A 20,144-nucleotide genomic window follows, 5' to 3' on the forward strand; every position below is an offset into this window, starting at 1 on the left:
TGGCGGAACTCAGCCATTGCCATGATAGGATATAGCAGGAGTGTCAAACTCGATTTCATTGAGAGCCGCATCAGGGTTGTGTTTGACCTCAGGGGGACCAGGGTGGGTGTGACTACCTCGATGTCATTTGTGTTGGGGGCGCCCTGTGGTCGCCCAAGCACTCTGCCAGGGAAACGGGCTCCCGAGGTCCGTTTCTGGCTGCGACTGCCTCCTGCAACTCTCTGCCAGCAAAAATGGCTCTACTTTTGCTGGCAGAGTATTATAGGAGGTGGTTGCAGCTGGAAATGGAGCTCACCTTCCTGAGCTCTGTTTTCACTGGCAGAGGCACCACGGGCCAGTCCTTTACTGTTTCCAGGGCAGCCCTGCGGGCCAGATCTTAGCACCCCGTGGGCCGGATCTGGCCCACAGGCCTTGAGTTTGACACACCTGTGAGATAGGAATCAAGTCGTCCATGCAAACTTCTATTCTTACAGCGGCTCTATTTACCTGCTGTGGTGACAATCCTCCAAATCAGCCTCAGCTCCTGGTTGACCATATGGTGCAATTTTGTTGGCCATATTTTCAGAAATAATTTGTCTTCTTCCTCTCTTTTTCCTGAGAGAGAGGGGCTGGCCCAAGGCCACCCAGCTGATTTCATGCTCTTCCTAAAATGTCATTCACTAACACACCAAATTAGCTCTTTTTTGAATAGATTTGGGCCAAAGTTTGGATTGTGGAAAATCCAGATCAGATGCTGTTGGTTCAGTTTCTCTCCCATAAGGTGACTGTCGATCAGTCTGCCTGTTTCTCTAATTCCTCAAACAATAAAACACCTTGAATGAAAAAAAAAGTCCAAAAGCTACTGGTTTAAGCATCTCCTGAAGACCACCCAGAAACTTCAACTGGTCCAAAACATAGTACAGGTAATCCTTGGCCTGCAACAGTTCATCTTGTGAACATCCAAAGTTACAATGGCACTGAAAATAGTGAATCATGACCATTTTTATCCCAGTGGTCACGTGATTTACATTCAGGTGCTTGACAACTGACTCATATTTATGACGATTGCAGTGTTCAGGAGTCATTTTGCAACCTTCTGACAAACAAAGTCAACAGAGAACCTAAGTTTCATTAACAGCCATGTTACTAATTTAACAACTGCAGTGATTCACTTAACAAATGTGGCAAGAAAAGTAGTAAAACTGGACAAATTCACTTCACAAATTTTTCACTTGACAACATGTACATTTTTGGCTCAGTTGTGGTCATAAGTTGAGGACTACCTGTGCTGTGATGGGTGAACCTAGTTTTCCCATATTACACCTCTGTTGTATGAGAAGCACTACAGGGGTGGTTCTGGATGCTGCTACTGCCAGTTCACCCAGGGATGTGCCCCTGCGCGCTTGATGCGAGCTATGCGCGCATGCGCAGTACTATAAAAAATGATTGTGCATGCACAGAGGCAAAAAAAAAACAAGACGGTGGTGCCTATAGTGCCGCTGAGAGAACCAGTTTGGGGGCGTGGCAGGCTGAGTTACTACCTACTCGGCTGAACCAGGCCGAACTGGTAGGAACCCACCTCTGAAGCACTGGTTTCCAGTTTCTTTCTGGGGGCACTTCAAGGTGATTATCTATCACCTTTAAAGCTCTACGTGGCACAGAGTCAGATTATCTGCAGGACCTTATTTCTTGAAGAATACCCACCCACATAGGTTGGGCAGGCTTCTAGACCCTTCCTCTCAATATTGCCATATGACGAGAGTTAGGAAGGCTTCCTTTTCCATGATAGTCCCTGCTCTTTGAAACACTCTACCCCCTTAAGGTTTGGTGTACCTTTGCCTTCCTAGCCATCTGTCAAGCTTTAAAGACTCAATTTTGCCCCCCCAAACACTGGGATAAAATGAGGTGACTATATGACAGCAGATGGACTTGGCCCCAGGTTTTAGTCTCTATGCATTTGGTTCAGGGGTGAAATGCAGCCAGTTCTGGCAGGTTCTGGAGAACCGGTAGCGGAAATTTTCAGTAGTTCGAAGAACCAGCAAATACCACCTCTGGCTGGCCCCAGAGTGGGGTGGCAATGGGGATTTTGCACTATCCTTGCCCTGGAGTAGGGTGTGGATGGGGATTTTGCAGTATCCATCCCCCTGGAGTAAGGTGGGAATGGGGACTTTGCAGTATCCTTCCCCTGAAGTGGGGTAACAATGGGGATTTTGCAGTGTCCTTCCCCTGGAGTGAGATGGCAATGGGGATTTTGCAGTATCCTTCCCCTGGAGTGGGGTGGGAATGGGGATTTTGCGGTATCCTTTCCCTGGAGTGGGGTGGGAATGGGGATTTTGCTTTATTCATCCCCCTGGAATGAGGTGGGAATGGAGATTTTACAGTATCCTTCCCCTGGAGTGGTGTGGGAATAGGGATTATACAGTATCCTTCCCCTGGAGTGGGGTGGGAATGGGGATTTCGCTGTATTCATCCCCCTGGAATGAGGTGGGAATGGAGATTTTACAGTATCCTTCCCCTGGAGTGGGGTGGCAATGGGGATTTTGCAGTATTCATCCCCCTGGAGTGAGGTGGGAATGGGGACTTTGCAGTATCCTTCCCCTGGAGTGAGGTGGGAATGGGGATTTTGCAGTATCCTGCCCCTGCCACACCCACCAAGCCACGCCCACAGAACCGGTAGCAAAAAAATTGAATTTCACCACCGTTGTAATATAGTTTTTATGTTTATTTTAATTTTTGATTGGGAGCTGCCCTGAGTTGTCTATAAGATAGGTGGCTGTGTAAATGTTTTAAATAAATAAATATCTCCATGGGTAACTGCTGAGCTGTAAATGCATTCCCTTGTTTAACTAGGGAACAGCACTAGTTTAACAATTGTCAAGACCAAGAATAGCTTGAGTATCCTTTGTGTTGCCTTCCTCTAAAGCCTGCTCAGATGTTTCACTCTCTTTTTGCTCATTCGCGGTTGGAAGGGAGTCAAATTGCTTTCTGCACTGATGAGCAAAATATAATAAATGCAAAATATAGCATAATACCTTAATTATGCTTCTTCGTTTCAGAAACATGAGGATGAAAGCACAGCCTGGCTGCATCGGCAGGTAATAGGAGATATATATATTTTTTAAAATGGGATCCGTGTTCTTTGACTTTACAAAAGAAAATAATATTTTCACCAATGGAAATGTTCTACTGTTTTCACTACAGCAAGGATTATATTTATACAGGTGTGAAGATTTAAGAGAGATATAAATTCACACTTCGTTGCAGATTAATTGTGGCTTTGAAAGCGTTTTGATTTCATTCTGCAAAGAGAACTGCAAAGGTTTGGAAACAGCCACAGAGCTTTCAAATGTTCAGCAAACTATTTTCAGAGCAATCGCTGTTCTAAGTACACAATTTGAAAATTGATCTTGATCCCATCACACAACTCAGGAGATCAATGTTATGATTGGTTCTAATGGGGACAATTTCCCCCTAGAAGTCTCTGCAAAGATAAATTTGGTCCAGTTATTACAGCTCTTAGCACATTATTTTTTGTCAGAAATGGAGGATGGAACTGCAGTCTCCTTTAAAGTAGATTTGTGAGGTGTCTTCTGGCTATTTCTCTGTAGATCTCTGTACGTGTGTCTGAAGCTTTTTAAAAACTTTGGCCGGAAGACAACATCTTTGAAGATCAAGGTGCTTCTGGTGCCCTCAAATCTCTTCAGGGCTCCTTCCTTTGATAAAGGGTCCTACTAAAATAAAAAAGAAAACTAGATCTATTTTATTAATGAGTAGCTAGAGCAGGATCTTCTGTTGCATGATGATTTAGTTCGGTTTGTAGCTACCACGGAAGAGATGCACATTCTCAAAGAATGAGAATTGACTCTGCTGCATTTGACATGAATCTCTCTCCCTCTCTCTCCCTCCCTTCCCCTCCCTCTCTCTCCCTCTTTCCTTCCCCCCCCCTCTCTCTCCCTCCCTCCCCCTCCTCTTTCCTTCCCACCCCCTCTCCTTTCCTCTCTCTCTCCCTTTCTCTCCCTCTCTCTCCCCCACTCCCTCTCCCTCTTTCCCCCTCCCTCTTCCTCTCTCTTTCCCTTCCACTCTCCCCTCTCTCTCCCTCTACCTCTTCCGCCCTCTCTCCTCCTGTCTCTCCCCCTCCCTCCCTGTGTCCATCTCTCTCCCCCCCTCTCTCCTCTCCCTCTCGCTACCTGTTTTATACCATCCTTATAAACTTCATTTGCACCTTCTTGTTGTTTTGCAGAATGAAGAGCCCATCTTCTCTAAAGATGGCAAGAAGTTCTTTTTCGTCCGAGCCATTCCCCAAGGCGGACGAGGCGAGTTCTACCATATTGCCATGTCATCATCTCAGGTGAGTCTGCCTTTGTGGAGCAGGTGGGTAAGATTAAAATAAATATGCCTGAATTCTTATGACAGGACAGATTGGTTGCTGCTAAATCAGGCTCAGAATCCCTTTGCCCAAGCAAAGCAATATCAGACTATGACCCAAAGTTTTGTGGAAGGAAAGCTGGTTTGTTACTGGTGGAAGTTGAAGGCCCTGTTGACCAGAAGGATTTGCAGGTAGTCCTCACTTAGTGACCCAAGTCATAACCAACCCCAAAAAACCACTTACAATGCGGATTTGGAGTTCCAAAGGCCACCCCTCTCTCTCGCCCACAGTCATGTGATTGCATTTTGGGCCATTGGCAACTATTTATGGCCATTTGTGATGTCCCACAGTTCCCAAAATTTGCTTCTAGTTTTTCAGCAAAAAAATGCCCATTGCAATCAGTGTTTAATTAAGGATGAACACATGATGACCCGCTAAACACCCAGTATGATTTATGACAGTAATTCTCAAAAAGTTGATGAACATGGTTTTCTCCTCAAAAACTACATAGGTCTGAAAGCAGTGGTGGGTTTCAGCCAGTACGGCCCAGTACGGCCATACCGATAGTAGCCGGGAGCAGCGGCCACCATACGGTGGCATAGCGTGCGACGCCTGCGTGACCTCCAACAAGCAGCTGGGTGTCGCAGGCGTGGTGGAGTGCATGTGCATGCACAGCACGCATGCACCACCAGGATGCCCGGCCCCGTGCGCAGTGTACCAGTAGCGACGGGGAGAGGAACCCACCATTGGCTGAGAGAGAGAGAGGAATTACCACAAGTCACCAGCCAGTTTTCATGCCTAAGTAGGGGCTAGAACTCATAGTCTGTAAGCTTCTTGAAGGAGACAAAAATACAACAAATGCCAAAGTAGAATAAATACATTATTATGATTAGCCATCCTGGGAGGAAAATGAGAACAAATGTATTTTGTTCCCACTTTAATAGAATTTACTATTCATATTTCTGAAACCAATGTAGCAACTGTAATGTGATTCTTTCCACTTCTCTGACTTTTGCAGTGGAACTCATCAATTATTAATGCATTCAAAAATGTGTATGTTAAGATACGTAAAGAACAGTCAGGGGCACTACAGTTTAATGTGTTAAAAATTTAATAATTGGTTGATGGTCCTCGGATCTCATCAAGTAAGACTCGAATGGTCTCTCTTTTTTTCCGGAAAAAAAGCTGTTGAATTTGGGGCATAATTGGAACAAAAATGTGAATTTAGTGTCCTCTCTCTTGCTGCTATTTAAATATTATTTCTGGAAATTTGAGAAAGTCAAAAAGTATCAAGGCCCAAGAAAATCTGCTTTAGTTTTTATAACAGGGTTGCTGTCCAGATATTTCCATGAGCTTACACAGGCAGTCCTCAATTTATGACCTTGTTTAGTGACCATTCAAAATTGCAACCAACCCAAAAATGGGAACTTACAAACCGGATTCAAAATTCCGCCAGTTGAGCCTACAGGACTATCTTTACCAGGAGGGGGCTGCTGGGGGTAGGCACAGGTTCAGGTGAACCTCTAGCAAAGATTCTGTGCGGTTCGGTGAACCCCCAAATCCCACTCCTGGCTGGCCCTGCCTACTCCACCCCTCCCAGAAGTCTCCATGCGGCCCATTCATCATGCCAGGTAAGTGCAGGGCCTGTGCAGAGGCTCAGGGTGGGGAGAAACAGGCCTACTGAAGGTTCCGGAAGTCCAAAAATGGGCCTGTTTCTGGTCTCTGGAGGGCCTCAGAAGCCTAGGGGAAGCAGTTTTCGCCCTCCTGGAGGCTATAGAAAAGCCTTCGGAGCCTAGGGAGGGTGAAAAACTCTGCCCCCAGGCTTCTGAGGCCCTCCAGTGAAGGGCTGGCCCCCAATGAATCTGCCAGTGAAAATGGAGCTAGGGAGGGCTGTGTGCAGCCCTTGTGAGCTCCATTTTCACTGGTAGAGGGTTGCAGGAGGCTGTCCCAGCCAGAAACAGAGCTCGGGAGCTCGTTTTTGCTGGCAGAGTGCTCAGGCCACTCAGCCGCCCCGACGTGTGACATTGAGCTGGCCATGCCCACCCAGGGCCCCCGAGATCAAACACAACTCTAATGTGGCCCTCAATGAAATCAAGTTTGACACCCCTGTTCTTGAATATGGAATATGTTTATTTCGGGCATAAATTCAAGTCCCTTTATTTACATGGCATTTATATTTTAAGACTGTAGAGGAAAGGAGGAGCATAATGCTGTTTTTCAGACTGTGGTAGAAAATTTCAGGGGATGTGTTTGTAAATTTCAGTGATAAGAGGTTGTGCTAAATCTTTCTGAAGTCCTGCTTTTCTTCTTTTTCTTGGCAGCCCAATAGCAGCAATGACAATTTACAGTCTATTACATCGGGTGACTGGGATGTGTCCAAAATTTTGGGCTATGATGAGAAGCAGCATAAAATGTAAGTATTTTTTTTTACAGTAAAGGAAGCTGATCTTTTTTTTCCCTTTAACAAAGCCAGTGGTATTGTATCACTGATTTGAGATTTACATATGATAACATGATCAGTGGAAAGCATCTGTGTCGGTCAGGTTTCCAAAAGATGCCCTAATTAATTCATTAGCCTCGAGCCAAGTTTCAAGAGAAATCCAGTCATTTATTAGGATCACCATTTTGGCAATATCGCTTTGCAGTCAGATCTGAGCCTTATTTGAATTATAGCTGAAGTTTACCCCTATTCCTTCCCTTCCCGCCCCCCCCCCCAGTCTGTGTCATAAATCACATTTCCCAACAAGATGCACCCCTCCCAAGCCTGCTGTAGTAATCTGAGATCTGACTCTAGCCAAAAGTATGCATGGAATGCACTCCTCCCCTTTCCTAACCATGGCAAATTTATGAGTTGACATAAATGTGTATTGGCTTTACTTTGGTTGTAGTGAAAGTCCCAATCTGTGAAATGAGCATAGGAATCACAGGTTGTTATGTAGACCCTCCTGCTTCCATAGGGCCATTGAAATAATTTCTAATGCATATAGAATGGGAAGATCTGGATTGACAGTAATGGATCTGCATCTGAAAGTGAGCGAGCAACGTGATGCAGCAGTTGAATGGGCCAATGCAATCTACAACTTCATTAAAATTGCATTGCATTCAACTTATGGGGTTAATTCTATCCTGGAATTCACCCCCTTTGAGCAATAATTTGAGGGAAGAAGCAAGTTTACATTACAAAGGCATTTTAAAAATATCAATTAGTTATACAATTATCATTTTATAACACTAACATAGTAAAAGGGTTGGATCAATTCCCTGCTTTGGGACAGGTTAAGCTCCATAAATTGAGTTAATAAGAGGAAGAAGATTCAGACTGAACCTTAGGAGGAATTCTGTGATAGCAATAAATATTATTTTCTGGAGATTTTTAAATGATGACTGGAAGCCATTCTTGCCCGGAATGGCTAAGCAAATTCCTGCATTGAACATGGAGTTGGATTTTATGACCTCTGGATTCACTTGCAACACATGCATTTAATTATTATTATGTGACATTTCAAATAAAAGAAGCACTTTGGATATATCTTATTTGCCCTTTGATCTTTGTGCAGAACTGATCCAGTTGTCAGAAAAGAAAATGTAATGGATTTGTTAAAAGTTGTATTAAAATGCATTGGATGATATAATTCCTTGTGTCTGAAATGTCTTAATTTGGGGAGAAGAATGAGAGCTGTTAAAGAGGATTCATTGCAGAACCATCAATCTTGCTAAGGCAGCAGTTTAAATCAGTACAATGGAAATGTTATTTTTCTGTCGCTTTGATCAACATTGAGATTCTGTGTCAGTTTCATTCGACAGCTGGAAAGCCGTGACTAATTTGGAAAGCATAATTGCACGTGACTATATTTAATTGCTTGATTTCCATGTTATTTTGATAAATGTGTTCAAATATAGTTCATGGACACGTTGCCCTCAAATGTGAAATAGCTACCATCCAACTACAGTTTTAGCCACACAAAGGAAGAAGAGTTTATGATTTCAACCATCCATATAGACCCATAATTTAGGAAATACAATATAGAGAAATCAGGAGCACAATTAGGTAGGGTCCTAGAAAATGGAGCATGGATAGACAGAGAGGCTCAGCGAAAATAGAATGGAGTGAATTTAAATGATGCTACAGTTTAAGCAATACAAGTAAGTCCTTGATATACAACCAAGGCTGCGACCAGAAATTCCATTGCTAAGTAAGGGAGTTGATAAATGAGTTACACCCCAATTACAATTGCTTTTTTGCCACAGTTGTTAAGTGAGTCATGCAGTTGTTGTATTGCATGCAGGGAACCTGGCTTCCTCCATTGACTTTCCTTATTGGAAGCCAGCTAGGAAGGACACAAATGGCGATACACACACACACACACACACACACACACACACACACACACGGACATTGCAACCATCATAAATAATGCCAGTTGCAAAGTGCCTGAATTTTGATCACGTGACCATGGGAATGGTTGTGAGTGGAAGGATTGGTCATAAGCCACTTTTTTACCCCCGTGCCACTGTAACATTGAACAGTCACTAAACAAGTGGTTATAAGTTGAAGAACACCTGCAGCTACACTTTTTCTATCTTTTTAACTATCATATAAACCCCTAAAGCAGGGGTGTCAAATTCAAGGCCTGCGGGGTGCTTAGATCTGGTCCACGGGGGCCACTCTGGAAACAGCGAAGAACTGCACAGCGCTACCTCTGCCAGCAAAAACGGAGATCAAGAGGGCCACACACGACCCTCCCAGGCTCCATTTCTGGCCGTGACAGCCTCCTGCAGCCCTCTGCCAGAGAAAATGGAGCTCGGGTGGGGAGGGGGGTCCATGCAGCCTCCCCTGGCCTCATTTTCTGCTGCAATGGCCTCCTACAGCAGTCTGCCATCAAAAACGGAGTTTCGGCAGCCCCCTGAGCTCTGTTTTCGCTGGCAGAGGACTGCAGGAGGCCATTGCAGCAGAAAATGAGGCCAGGGGAGGCTGCATGGACCCCCCCCCCACCCCACCCGAGCTCCGTTTTCTCTGGCAGATGGCCAAGCTCCAATTTTGCTGGCAGAGAGGCTGCATCGACCCCCACCCCCTCAGACTCCGTTTTCCCTGGCAAAGGGCTAGCAAAACAAACTAGAAGCAAAGCAAAAAAAAAGGAGAAATGTTTCCCCTTTTCCATTTGAGCATCTAAGAACGGACAGGAAAGGAGAAAGGGAAAGAGGAAAGATAAAGAAGGAAAGATGGGAAGAGAGCAAGGAAGGAAAAATAAGGAAAGGGGAAGGAAGAAGAAAGGAGAGTGAAGAGGGAGGGAGGGAGGGAGGGAAGGAAGGAAGGAAGGAAGGAAGGAAGGAAGGAAGGAAGGAAGGAAGGAAGGAAGGGGAGATTATAATGAAAGGGAGGGAGTATCTGAAGGAAGTCCTGCCCTTGGCTACCACAGGTGCCCCTAAAACAAGTGATGACCTGGCCGCACCCACCATGGCCACACCCACTCCCCCCCCCCCGAGGTCAAACACAGCCCTGATGTGGCCTTCAAATCAAGTTTGACACCCCTGCACTAGAACTATGGAAGTATATTTAATAAGTAAACAAAATTAATAGAGTTGCAATTGTCAGCCTGTCCACTAGTTTCAGATAGTGAAACAATATTTTATATGCCCCCTGCATCATTGATTGCCCCCCCCCTTATATCTCCATATTGTTCCACCTTTGCACCTGAAAGCTGAAGATACATTTATATGCATTGGAAAAAAATAGTTATACAAAACGGGAGACAGAAATGAACATTTGGGAAGTACAGAAGAAAGGGAAAACCTAAAATCACCCACTTTTTTTCCCCCAAACTCCCAGCCATGAGGACTAGAGACTTGCCTAAGAAAAAGCAACCTGGGATGTAGATTTTATCAAGAAACAAACACTTCTGAAAATGTTTCTGGCACCTAAGAAACTTTTGGCCAGACGTTTTTCACTTCTGTTTTAAAAGAAATTTATGCTTAGGGAACTCAGTGGAATGTTGCTCCTAAAAACCTAATTATGTGTGTATTTTATTTTAGCTATTTCCTCAGCACAGAAGAGTTGCCAAGGACTCGGCATTTATACAGGTATGACTGGTTTTATGCCAAGATAACTTTCTAATTATTCTTGGGGAAAAGACTCTTGCCACTTAGACTGTAAAAAAAATGTTGCTGTCAGCTTCCCAACTTTTATTTTGGGGATATAATTATTTATCTTTCTTTGTCTTTGTGTTCTTTGTCTTCAAAATACTCTTGTTTTTATTTATTTATGTATTTACTTTGGAGGAAGGGAGGAAACAAACATTCCAACACAGAATATTTTAAAGAGAACCAAATGCATTTTAAAGATAAACAACATAGCAAGACCTTTCCCATTTATCCACTATCTTTAGGAGCATGTTATGACATCACCTCCCAAATGACTGGCATTTGCAGCATCGTAGGCAGATCAGCTACGGCCAATAGAAGAACTGTTCTTCTTTTGTTTGTTTCGTTATGCGGAAAAGGTTATGCTTGTCTGTCATCCCCTCAGATGGCAGGGGTTGAAGAAGCCCTTCCTAAAAGATCTGCAGTCACCTTCATATTCCACATGTAAACCATCCAGGATACCCTGGCAGGAGTGGGCTTCAAAAATTGCAGCAATGGGTTCGCTGCCTCATTGCTGGGTGGGCGTGGCCTAGTCAGCCTCCTACACCATGGCGGAGTGGGCGTGGTGTTTTCTGCCCTCCCCAGGCTCTAGAGATTTTCCTCGAGCCTCCGGGAGGGTGAAAACTGCTTCTCCCAGGCCCCCAGAGGCCAGAAACAGGCCATTTCTGGACTTCTGGAACTTCCGGTAGGCTCATACCCACCCACCCACAAAAGCCTCCACACAGGCTCTACACTTACCGGGCCGCGTGGAGACTCCTGGGAGGGGAGGGATGGGTGTGGCATTTGGAGGTTTGCCAAACTTGGCAGAATCCAAGCTAGAGAATTGCCTGAACCCGTGCGAACCCCCATTAGCCCACCCCCGCGACCCTGGTGGATGCATCAATTCAGTGATTCAGTGCGTAGATGTGCACCAAGAAGGCAATTTCAAACGCAGCTCTTGGATTTCTCATTGTTTTAATCAGATTCTTGACGCAGAATGAAATTTATTGTTGCGGGATCCAATCTTGGTCAGTCACTGGGACCAGAGGTCTTCCGAGCTTTAGGGCTCCTACTGGGGCCCATCCTCAGAGAACTACTCTCTCTCTCTCTCGTTTCGCTTGATCTGAAAATTCAGAAGACTAAACTTCTGGGCCCAGTGACCAACACAGATTGGATCCTGCACCTGTCAAAGCATGCCTCCCTCAGTAACCAAGAAAGAAACCTCTCACTCCAATGTTTGTGGAATTAAAAGTACTTTTACTGGTTATGAATAGATAGCAGCGAAGTAAAGCAAGGTCTGAGCCAGAAAAGCGGGAAATCATACATATCAAACTTTTGCCCTCCAGCAACCCCCACCCCATTGCCCAATCTGCATCTCCCTTAGGCGTCATGTGGGTTGCATCTCCAAGTAGCATCATCAGGTTGGTATGCAGGACGGTTGGCCTTGACCAGGTCCAAACATCGGCCATCAGCATGCGCAGATGATGGTGAGAACAAAACTCCCTGTTTGACAAATCCTTCTGTACTAATTATTCCCATCCCAAATACCATCCCCTCCCCCCCTGTTTCCATGGCAGCTGAAAGCAAGCAAGCGAAGCAGAGGCTGACAGCAGCATTATCCTGGGACACATATGTTTGCCTTCATTTCAGTTGTTGGTTCCGGATCCCATTGCAACTAGTAGGGTGCAACGGGGCCGGGCGTCCACCACATATATGCACGCTGCACACGCATGTGTACTTACCACCCGCAACGTTCCAGCTGCTTGGTGGAGCGTCACACAGGTACCGTACGCTCCATGCACATGCGCGGAAGCCCGATCGGCTCAAACACAGGTAGCAATAGCAATAGCAATAGCAGTTAGACTTATATACCGCTTCATAGGGCTTTCAACCCTCTCTAAGCGGTTTACAGAGTCAGCATATTGCCCCCACAGTCTGGGTCCTCATTTCACCCACCTCAGAAGGATGGAAGGCTGAGTCAACCTTGAGCCGGTGAGATTAGAACCGCTGAACTGCAGATAACAGTCATCTGAAGTGGCCTGCAGTACTGCACCCTAACCACTGCGCCACTTCGGCTCATGTAAGGAAGGCAGGTGGGCCCTCCGGAGCACCATACTGGAATGGCACCTGGTGCTCCCAGCAGGCACTGGTACGCCCATACCAGGGTGTACCGGTCGTATCCCACCACTGCTTCATTTGTTATATTCTTGTTATTATCAGCCCAAATTAGCCGAACTGTGGGATGAAGTGTCTTCCCTGAATGTTTTTAACCTTCACCTAACCACTCTGGTCCATTTCAAATTGATCAATAGCCCTTTTTTGGATATCACAATCAAGGGTAAACCTTTGTGCTTAAGGGAGGACTAGAATTTGGGTCTCCGAACTTCTAATCCAGCACATTACCCACTACACTAATCTTTTCCACTCTGTGCAAGTTTCAGATACATAGACTTCGAATCCCAGAATTTCGGAATTTCTGGGAGTTTGAAGTCCACATACCTGAATGTCGCCAAGGTTGAAAAACCAAACTGCCTTTTTTCACACTTGATATATAATTATGTCTTTCGCCCTCAGTACTTACCTGCTACCATTTTAGATTTTGATCTTAATTCCAATCCTTTAAAAAAAAGCCAATTTCTTCTTTTTTTTAATTAAGTTTTTATTTTATTTTAATACAAACATTCCATCTTTCATTAAACAGTGTGTCATCTGAGTACAAATATTTTGTGCAATAACAATTAAAATTACAGCCATATTCATTATTTTATCTATTCTTAAATTGATACTAATACATAATATGCTATTATAACAATCCCCTTCTTAATTTATTCGGCTTTATTAATACAGTTTCCCTATTTCACTCCTCTAGTTTCATTTCTAATTTTCATATTTATTCTCTAACCATTGATAAAATAACTCTCAGATACTATAATAGTTAGATTTTCCCTTTTCTTTAATTGCCAGTGTTAATCCATTCATTTCTGCACATTCTAATATTTTTTTAAATCACGTTTTAGTTTTAGTTTTTTAGTTTTACCTTTATTTGTATGCCGCCCTTTTCCCTGGGGGGACTCAGGGCGGCTCACAATTCAAAAGAGGGTGGGGGAGAAGACAACAATAGACAATACAGCAAGTTAAAAGAAAACACAACAACAATCACACAATTCGAGTGGGGCTACAATCTTAACCCCAGGCCAGCCGGGACAGCCAGATCTTTAAAGCGGCGCGGAAGGACTGGAGGGTGGTGAGGGTCCGAATCTCCACGGGGAGTTTGTTCCAAAGGGACGGAGCAGCCACCGAGAAGGCTCTCCTCCGGGTAGTTGCCAGTTTGCACTGGCTAGAAGATGGAATTCGGAGGAGGCCTAATCGATGCGATCGAATCGGTCTAGTGGAGGTAATTGGCAGTAGGCGGTCTCTCAAGTACCCAGGCCCGCTACCATGAAAGGCTTTATAGGTGATAAGTAGCACCTTGAAGCGCACCCGGAGATCAACAGGTAGCCAGTGCAGCTCGCGGAGGATAGGTGTTATGTGGGTGAACCGAGGTGCACCCACAATCGCTTGCGCGGCTGCATTCTGGACTAGCTGGAGTCGCCGAATGCTCTTCAAGGGCAGCCCCATGTAGAGCACATTGCAATATTCCAGCCTAGAGGTCACAAGGGCACAAGTGACTGTTGTGAGAGCCTCCCGGTTCAGGTAGGGACGCAACTGGTGTACCAGGCGAACCTGGGCAAATGCCCCCCTGGTCACAGCTGACAAATGATGTTCGAAGGTCAGCTGTGGGTCCAGGAGGACTCCCAAGTTGCGAACCCTGTCTGAGGGGCGTATAATTTGGCCCCCCAGCCTGAGAAATGGAGTACTTGGCCAATTCGTGGGAGGGAAGCACAACAGCCACTCGGTCTTTTCTGGATTGAGCACAAGCTTGTTGACCCCCATCCAGTCTTTAACAGCATCCAGTCCCTGGCTCATCACATCCATCGCTTCATTGAGTTGGCACGGGGCGGACAGATACAACTGAGTATCGTCTGCATATTGATGGTACTTTATCCCGTGCCATCGAATGATCTCACCCAGCGGTTTCATGTAGATGTTGAAAAGAAGGGGGGACAGGACCGAACCCTGAGGCACCCCACACGTTAGGGGCCTAGGGGTCGATCTCTGCTCCCCAACTAACACCGACTGCGACCTGTCCGAGAGGTAAGAGGAGAACCACTGTAAAACAGCGCCTCCCACCCCCACCTCTCGCAGTCGTCGCAGAAGGATACCATGGTCGATGGTATCGAAAGCTGCCGAGAGGTCAAGGAGCACCAGGATGGAGGCGTGGCCTCCATCCCTGGCTCTCCAGAGATCATCGGTCAACGCGACCAAAGCGGTTTCTGTGCTGCAGCCAGGTCTGAAGCCAGACTGGAACGGATCGAGATAACTGGCTTCCTCCAAGGACCGCTGGAGCTGAAAGGCCACTACCTTCTCAACAACCTTCCCCACAAAGGGGAGGTTGGAGACTGGACGATAGTTACTTAAAACAGCTGGATCCAAGGATGGTTTCTTCAGGAGGGGTCTCACCACCGCCGCCTTTAAAGCGGGGGGAAAGATCCCCTCCCGAAGAGAGGCGGTAACAACCGCCTGGATCCAGCCTCGTGTCACCTCCCTGCTGTTTACAACCAGCCAGGAGGGGCACGGGTCCAGCACACATGTGGAGGCACCTACAGCTCTCATGGCCTTGTCCACTTCCCCAGGGGCAACAGCTTGAAACTCAATCCAGCGATGACTTACGTTCTCATCTCTAGCGATCTCTCAACTTTTCCAATACAATTCTAGCTGCAGTTATTATGTGAATAATCAAAGATACATTTTCTTTACTATAGGTTTCTGGTAAAATCCCCAACAAAAATAATTCTGGTTTAAAATCATTATGTTGTTATATCATCTGCCAATTTGTTTTGTTTAGACCTAAAACTTTAAAAAGCTTTCATCATCTCAGTCTTCCTCTAGCTCAGTTCCTGTAGGTTGATGACTGGCAGGATGATTTGGGGAGTTGAAGGCATCAGGCTAGAAACTAGGAGATTGTGAGTTCTAGCCCCACCTTAGGCATGAAAGCCAGCTTGGTGACTGAGCGAGTCCCCAGGAGAAAGTGAGTTCTAGTCTAACCTTAGCCAGGAAAGCCAGCTGGTGACTGTGAGCCAATCACCAGGAGATGGTGAGTTCTAGTCCTGCCTTAGGCATGGAAGCCAGATGAGTGACTTTGGAACACTTCCTCAATCTCAGTTCAATCCACCTCACAGGGCTGTTGTTGTGGAGGAAGTTCACTGCCTTGAGTTACTGATAAACTAATAAAGGCAGGATAAAACTTAAAAAAATGAAGGAAGGAACGAACGAATGAATGTAGCCATTAGGAATACATAGAAAGCTGCCTGGCATTTTGAGAGATTGTTCATCCACCTGGCCCAATACTATCTACTTATCCAGTTTTGTCTCCCACACCTTTTGAAATATGTGGGGCTGTAACCTCCCAGAATTCCCAGCCCACGGGGATTGCAACTCATCTGGATAGAATCAGATTGAGGAAGACTGAATTTGAGGCATAAATCACCTTGGGGTCTAGAATAGAATAGACAGAACAGAACAGAATATAATACAATAGCAGAGTTGGAAGGGACCTTGGAGGTCTTCTAGTCCAGCCCCCTGCCTAGGCAGGAAACCCTATACCATTTCAGACAAATGGCTGTCCAACATCTTCTTAAAAACTTCCAGTGTTGGGGCATTCACAACTTCTGGAGGCAACTTCTGTTCCACCGATTAATTGTTCTAACTATCAGGAAATTTCTCCTTAGTTCTAAGTTGCTTCTCTCCTTGATTAGTTGATTAGATCAAACATTAATAAATACTCTTCCCGCCTTTTTTTGCTTTTTGATAATTAAGCCTCTTTGTTTTTCTTTATTTGTTACAGTGCAAGCACCAAGGGGAACTTCAACCGACAATGTCTCTCTTGTGATTTGATTAACAACTGCACTTACTTCCGTGCAGTATTCAGCCACAACATGGCATATTTCCTGTTGACCTGTGAAGGTAGGCGTTATGCATAATCACCCATTTATTTCAGGCCTTCCGTAAAAAAGTTGATACCACAAAAAGTGCATTCATTAAGTTCATTCAGAGATTATTGGGAAGGAACTGGAATACAAATGAAAAGAGGTACTCCTCGACTTACAACTGTTAGTAATCGTTCAAAATTACAACAGCACTAAAAAAAAGTGACTTAAACCATTCCTCACACTTTTATTATGTATTCATTTATATTCTGCCTTTATTGTTTTTACAAATAAGGTGGTGAACTTATTCAACACGACCCCAAGGTGCTTTTTATCAAGAGGCAACTGGTCTTTCTAGTTTTTCTTTGAAGACGTTTTGCTTCTCATCCAAAAAGCTTCTTCACCTCTCCAAGAAGCTGAAGAAAGTTCTTGGGTGAGAAGCTGAAGAAAGTTCTTGGATGAGAAGCTGAAGAAAGTTCTTGGATGAGAAGCTGAAGAAACTTCTTGGATCAGAAGCTGAAGAAGCTTCTTGGATCAGAAGCTGAAGAAACTATTTGGATCAGAAGCTGAAGAAGCTTCTTGGATCAGAAGCTGAAGAAACTTCTTGGATCAGAAGCTGAAGAAGCTTCTTGGATGAGAAGCTGAAGAAACTATTTGGATGAGAAGTGAAATTTCTTCAACAAAAACACAAAGTCCAATTGCTTCTTGAAAAAGCACCTTTGGGACAACCAAAACCTGGATGACTGAGAATCTCCATAGATATTCAACACGACGTTCTCTTCCTATTTTTTCCCCAAGAGCCCTGTGAGGTGGGTTGGGGAGGATTGTTCCAAGGTTACCCATCTGGCTTTCCCGGGTAACAAGCAGCTGATTGTCAGATGGATCAGCCTCCCGACTATCAGCTGTTTCAGGCTGCAGGGATTGCCATTGCCTATTGCTACCTCCTTGCGTCCCATTTTCCACCCAGGACAGGTGGAAAATGGGCAGCATGGAGAACGAAAATGAGGGGTGCGGAGGCTGAAAATTAGGCGTGTGGAGGCGGCAATAGGCTATGGCAATTCCTACAGCCTGAAACAGCTGATTGATCCAACCGACAATCAGCTGCTTGTGCTAATCAGACTGTGCTGAAACTGAAATTGGCTGTTTGCTGTTTGCTGCAAGGAGGCAAATTGATGGGAGGCAGATTTTTTTTTCTTGTTTTCTGCCCCAAAAGCTAGGTGTGTCTTATACTTTGGAGCCTCTTATCCTCCGAAAAATATGGTGTGTGTGTGTGTGTGTGTGTGTGTGTGTGTAGGTAGGTAGGTAGGTAGGTAGGTAGGTAGGTAGGTAGGTAGGTAGGTAGATAGATAGATAGATAGATAGATAGATAGATAGATAGATAGATAGATAGATAGATAGATAGATAGATAGATAGAGAGATAGATAGATAGATAGATGATAGATAGACGGAAAGTCTGCAGAAGAGATTTGAAAAAAATCAAGGATGCTGTGGTGACACACATCAAAAATGGCGAGGACTTCCATAGCATCTTGAGTTTTTTTCGACCTAGCCCCCTGCAGCTACCCCTGTACAAAGCTATGAATATGTATTGGGGGGAGTGTTTGCCAATACTTTCAAAGCTCAAAAAAAAAAAAAAAACCATTTAGGACCTTAAAGAAAAGAAATCTGTGATCCCCAGCAAATGCCAGAAACATTTGTCTCTGTTATTGACTCGGAGAATATTACTGGCAGCACACAGCTTTTAATTACAGCCAGGGATTGAAAAGTGCTCCTGGGGTCTTTGTTTATTAGTATGATAATACGGCCTTGGTATATGAGATTTCAATGCATTATAGTGATCCATAATTCATGGCCTAGCAAATAAAGAGATCCCGGAAGCCATATGCTGGTGGTGGGAGAGGGTGGGGGCCGCAGGGAGGGGAGATCTGCTCTTGCCAATTAGCCCCTTTGTACCATCCAGGGGCTGCATGTGATCTCCATATCTCCAGCTGCTCTTTTAAATCATTCATCATTGCTGGAAAGATACTCTGATGGAGACTGTGTGGAGCGTTTTCATTGTTGGTTATGTAGGAAAATATTTGTTTCTCTGAAATTTTCTGAGAATATTTGAAGAGGAGAGCTTTTTTTCTTTTTCTTTTTAACTACAAAAAGAACAAAACGATTATTTCCTTATCACCTTTAAAAAAAAACAAAAAACCTTCCCCACATTTTTATGTTTCTTGATAGTTATCCCAGAATACCGATTACTCATTGTCGTGATTTTGTATTGGCTTTATTTTATTTTATTCGTTTTTAAAATTTATATGTTGCCCATCTCTGTTGTTACTCCTTTAAATAAAAATAAAAACGTGCTTTGGAAAGGCAAAAACGGGGTTTTCCCAAAACATGGAAAATTTAATTTTTAATTAAATTAAAATTTAATTAAACTTTGATTATTTTAATTGCTTCCTTTGGCCCCAGATCTAGGTGGGTGATGGATGGATGGAAAATGGCATTTCTTTTAAACGGCACCGTTGCAAGTGCGACCGTTATGTAACTAAGTGAAAAGTAGTGGCAAAAGAAAGTCTAGACTTATAAAACAATTTTAATATTATTTCTAACTATGAATCAGTCTTTTAAATGATGCAAACAAAGCATCATCTAAAAGCATTTCTTTTTTGCCATTCCCTGAGCAACTGAATGCTTGAATAGCAACAACTATCATTTTGTGTGTTCTCACAGTATGGATTTTCTTTTCTGCCAACATCAAATGAAATATAATTGTGGGTACATTTACACCTATATTAAAATGTGGGAGATGGGAAAAGGGTCAATCATTGAACGAAAGAAGAGAGAGAGAAATATTGATTGCAAGGTTACATTCATCTGGAAGTAACATACATGTGTACACACACAAAAGCATTATGCATTCCCAGTGTTTAGAGGTGTTGAATTTGGCTGTTACTCGGGAAACCATAAATACATGAACATTTGCAAGGAAAATGTTTTGCAGTGCAGTGGAACAATATTTCAGAAGGGCTGCACATCAAATGGCAACCTTGATTTCTTTAAAGCTTCCTTAATTGTGGGTCCCCCCCCCCCCGGGTTTTCCTTAGTTTAGAAAGGACTGTGCAAAAGCGGAAAGCAGGTTGTGAGATGAAAACAGCTATATAAATGTAGGATAATTAAAGAAAATACAGTCCATAGATCCCAAGGGAGCATGCAAATGTCTTTAGAAAGATTGGTATAGAATAGCCCAGAGGTGGGTTCCTACCGGTTCGGACCAGTTCGGTAGAGTAGATAGTAACTTGGTCTCCCGAACTAGTTTTATCGGTGGTGTTGTAGACTTGTTTTCTGCTTCTGCGCATGCACGCAAAGTGCACATCAAGTGCGCCCATGCCTGAAGCGCGTCCCTGAGCGGCAGTAAAAAAATCCGGAACCCACCCCTGGAATAGCCCATAACAATTTACTCAGATTTTTTTCTGGAATAATGCCTATTTTTAATCATGTAACACTCTGTCAACTTAGGAAGAAAACAACCTTGGTGCTCTTTAGAAAATACCTCTTTTTCCAGACTTAAACTTTCCTCTCCCCCCCTTTCCTCTTTCTATCTCTTGTTAGAAGACCCCCAAAATTCCTTTTACTTCTCAGCAATTTTGACGGAGCACAGTGACAT

The 20,144-nt window shown here is 44.3% G+C and overlaps 1 protein-coding gene across 5 annotated transcripts in view; it reads left to right on the top strand.

Annotated features, from left to right (window-relative positions):
• The window catches only part of DPP6 (dipeptidyl peptidase like 6), a 637,674-nt gene that overhangs the window by 588,074 nt on the left and 29,456 nt on the right, over positions 1-20,144 (top strand). For all 5 annotated transcript variants that reach the window (XM_087712475.1, XM_087712477.1, XM_087712474.1 and 2 more), the window contains exons 12-16: positions 3,036-3,074; positions 4,220-4,327; positions 6,667-6,758; positions 10,376-10,423; positions 16,407-16,525. In XM_087712475.1, the coding sequence (XP_087568601.1) occupies positions 3,036-3,074; positions 4,220-4,327; positions 6,667-6,758; positions 10,376-10,423; positions 16,407-16,525 (406 nt within the window). The remainder of the gene's footprint in view (positions 1-3,035; positions 3,075-4,219; positions 4,328-6,666; positions 6,759-10,375; positions 10,424-16,406; positions 16,526-20,144) is intronic.

The sequence above is a fragment of the Thamnophis sirtalis genome, unplaced genomic scaffold (genome assembly GCF_051295495.1).
Source record: "Thamnophis sirtalis isolate CommonGarterSnake01/CBP01778 unplaced genomic scaffold, rThaSir2_p1.2 scaffold_4, whole genome shotgun sequence".
Lineage (NCBI taxonomy): Eukaryota > Metazoa > Chordata > Lepidosauria > Squamata > Natricidae > Thamnophis > Thamnophis sirtalis.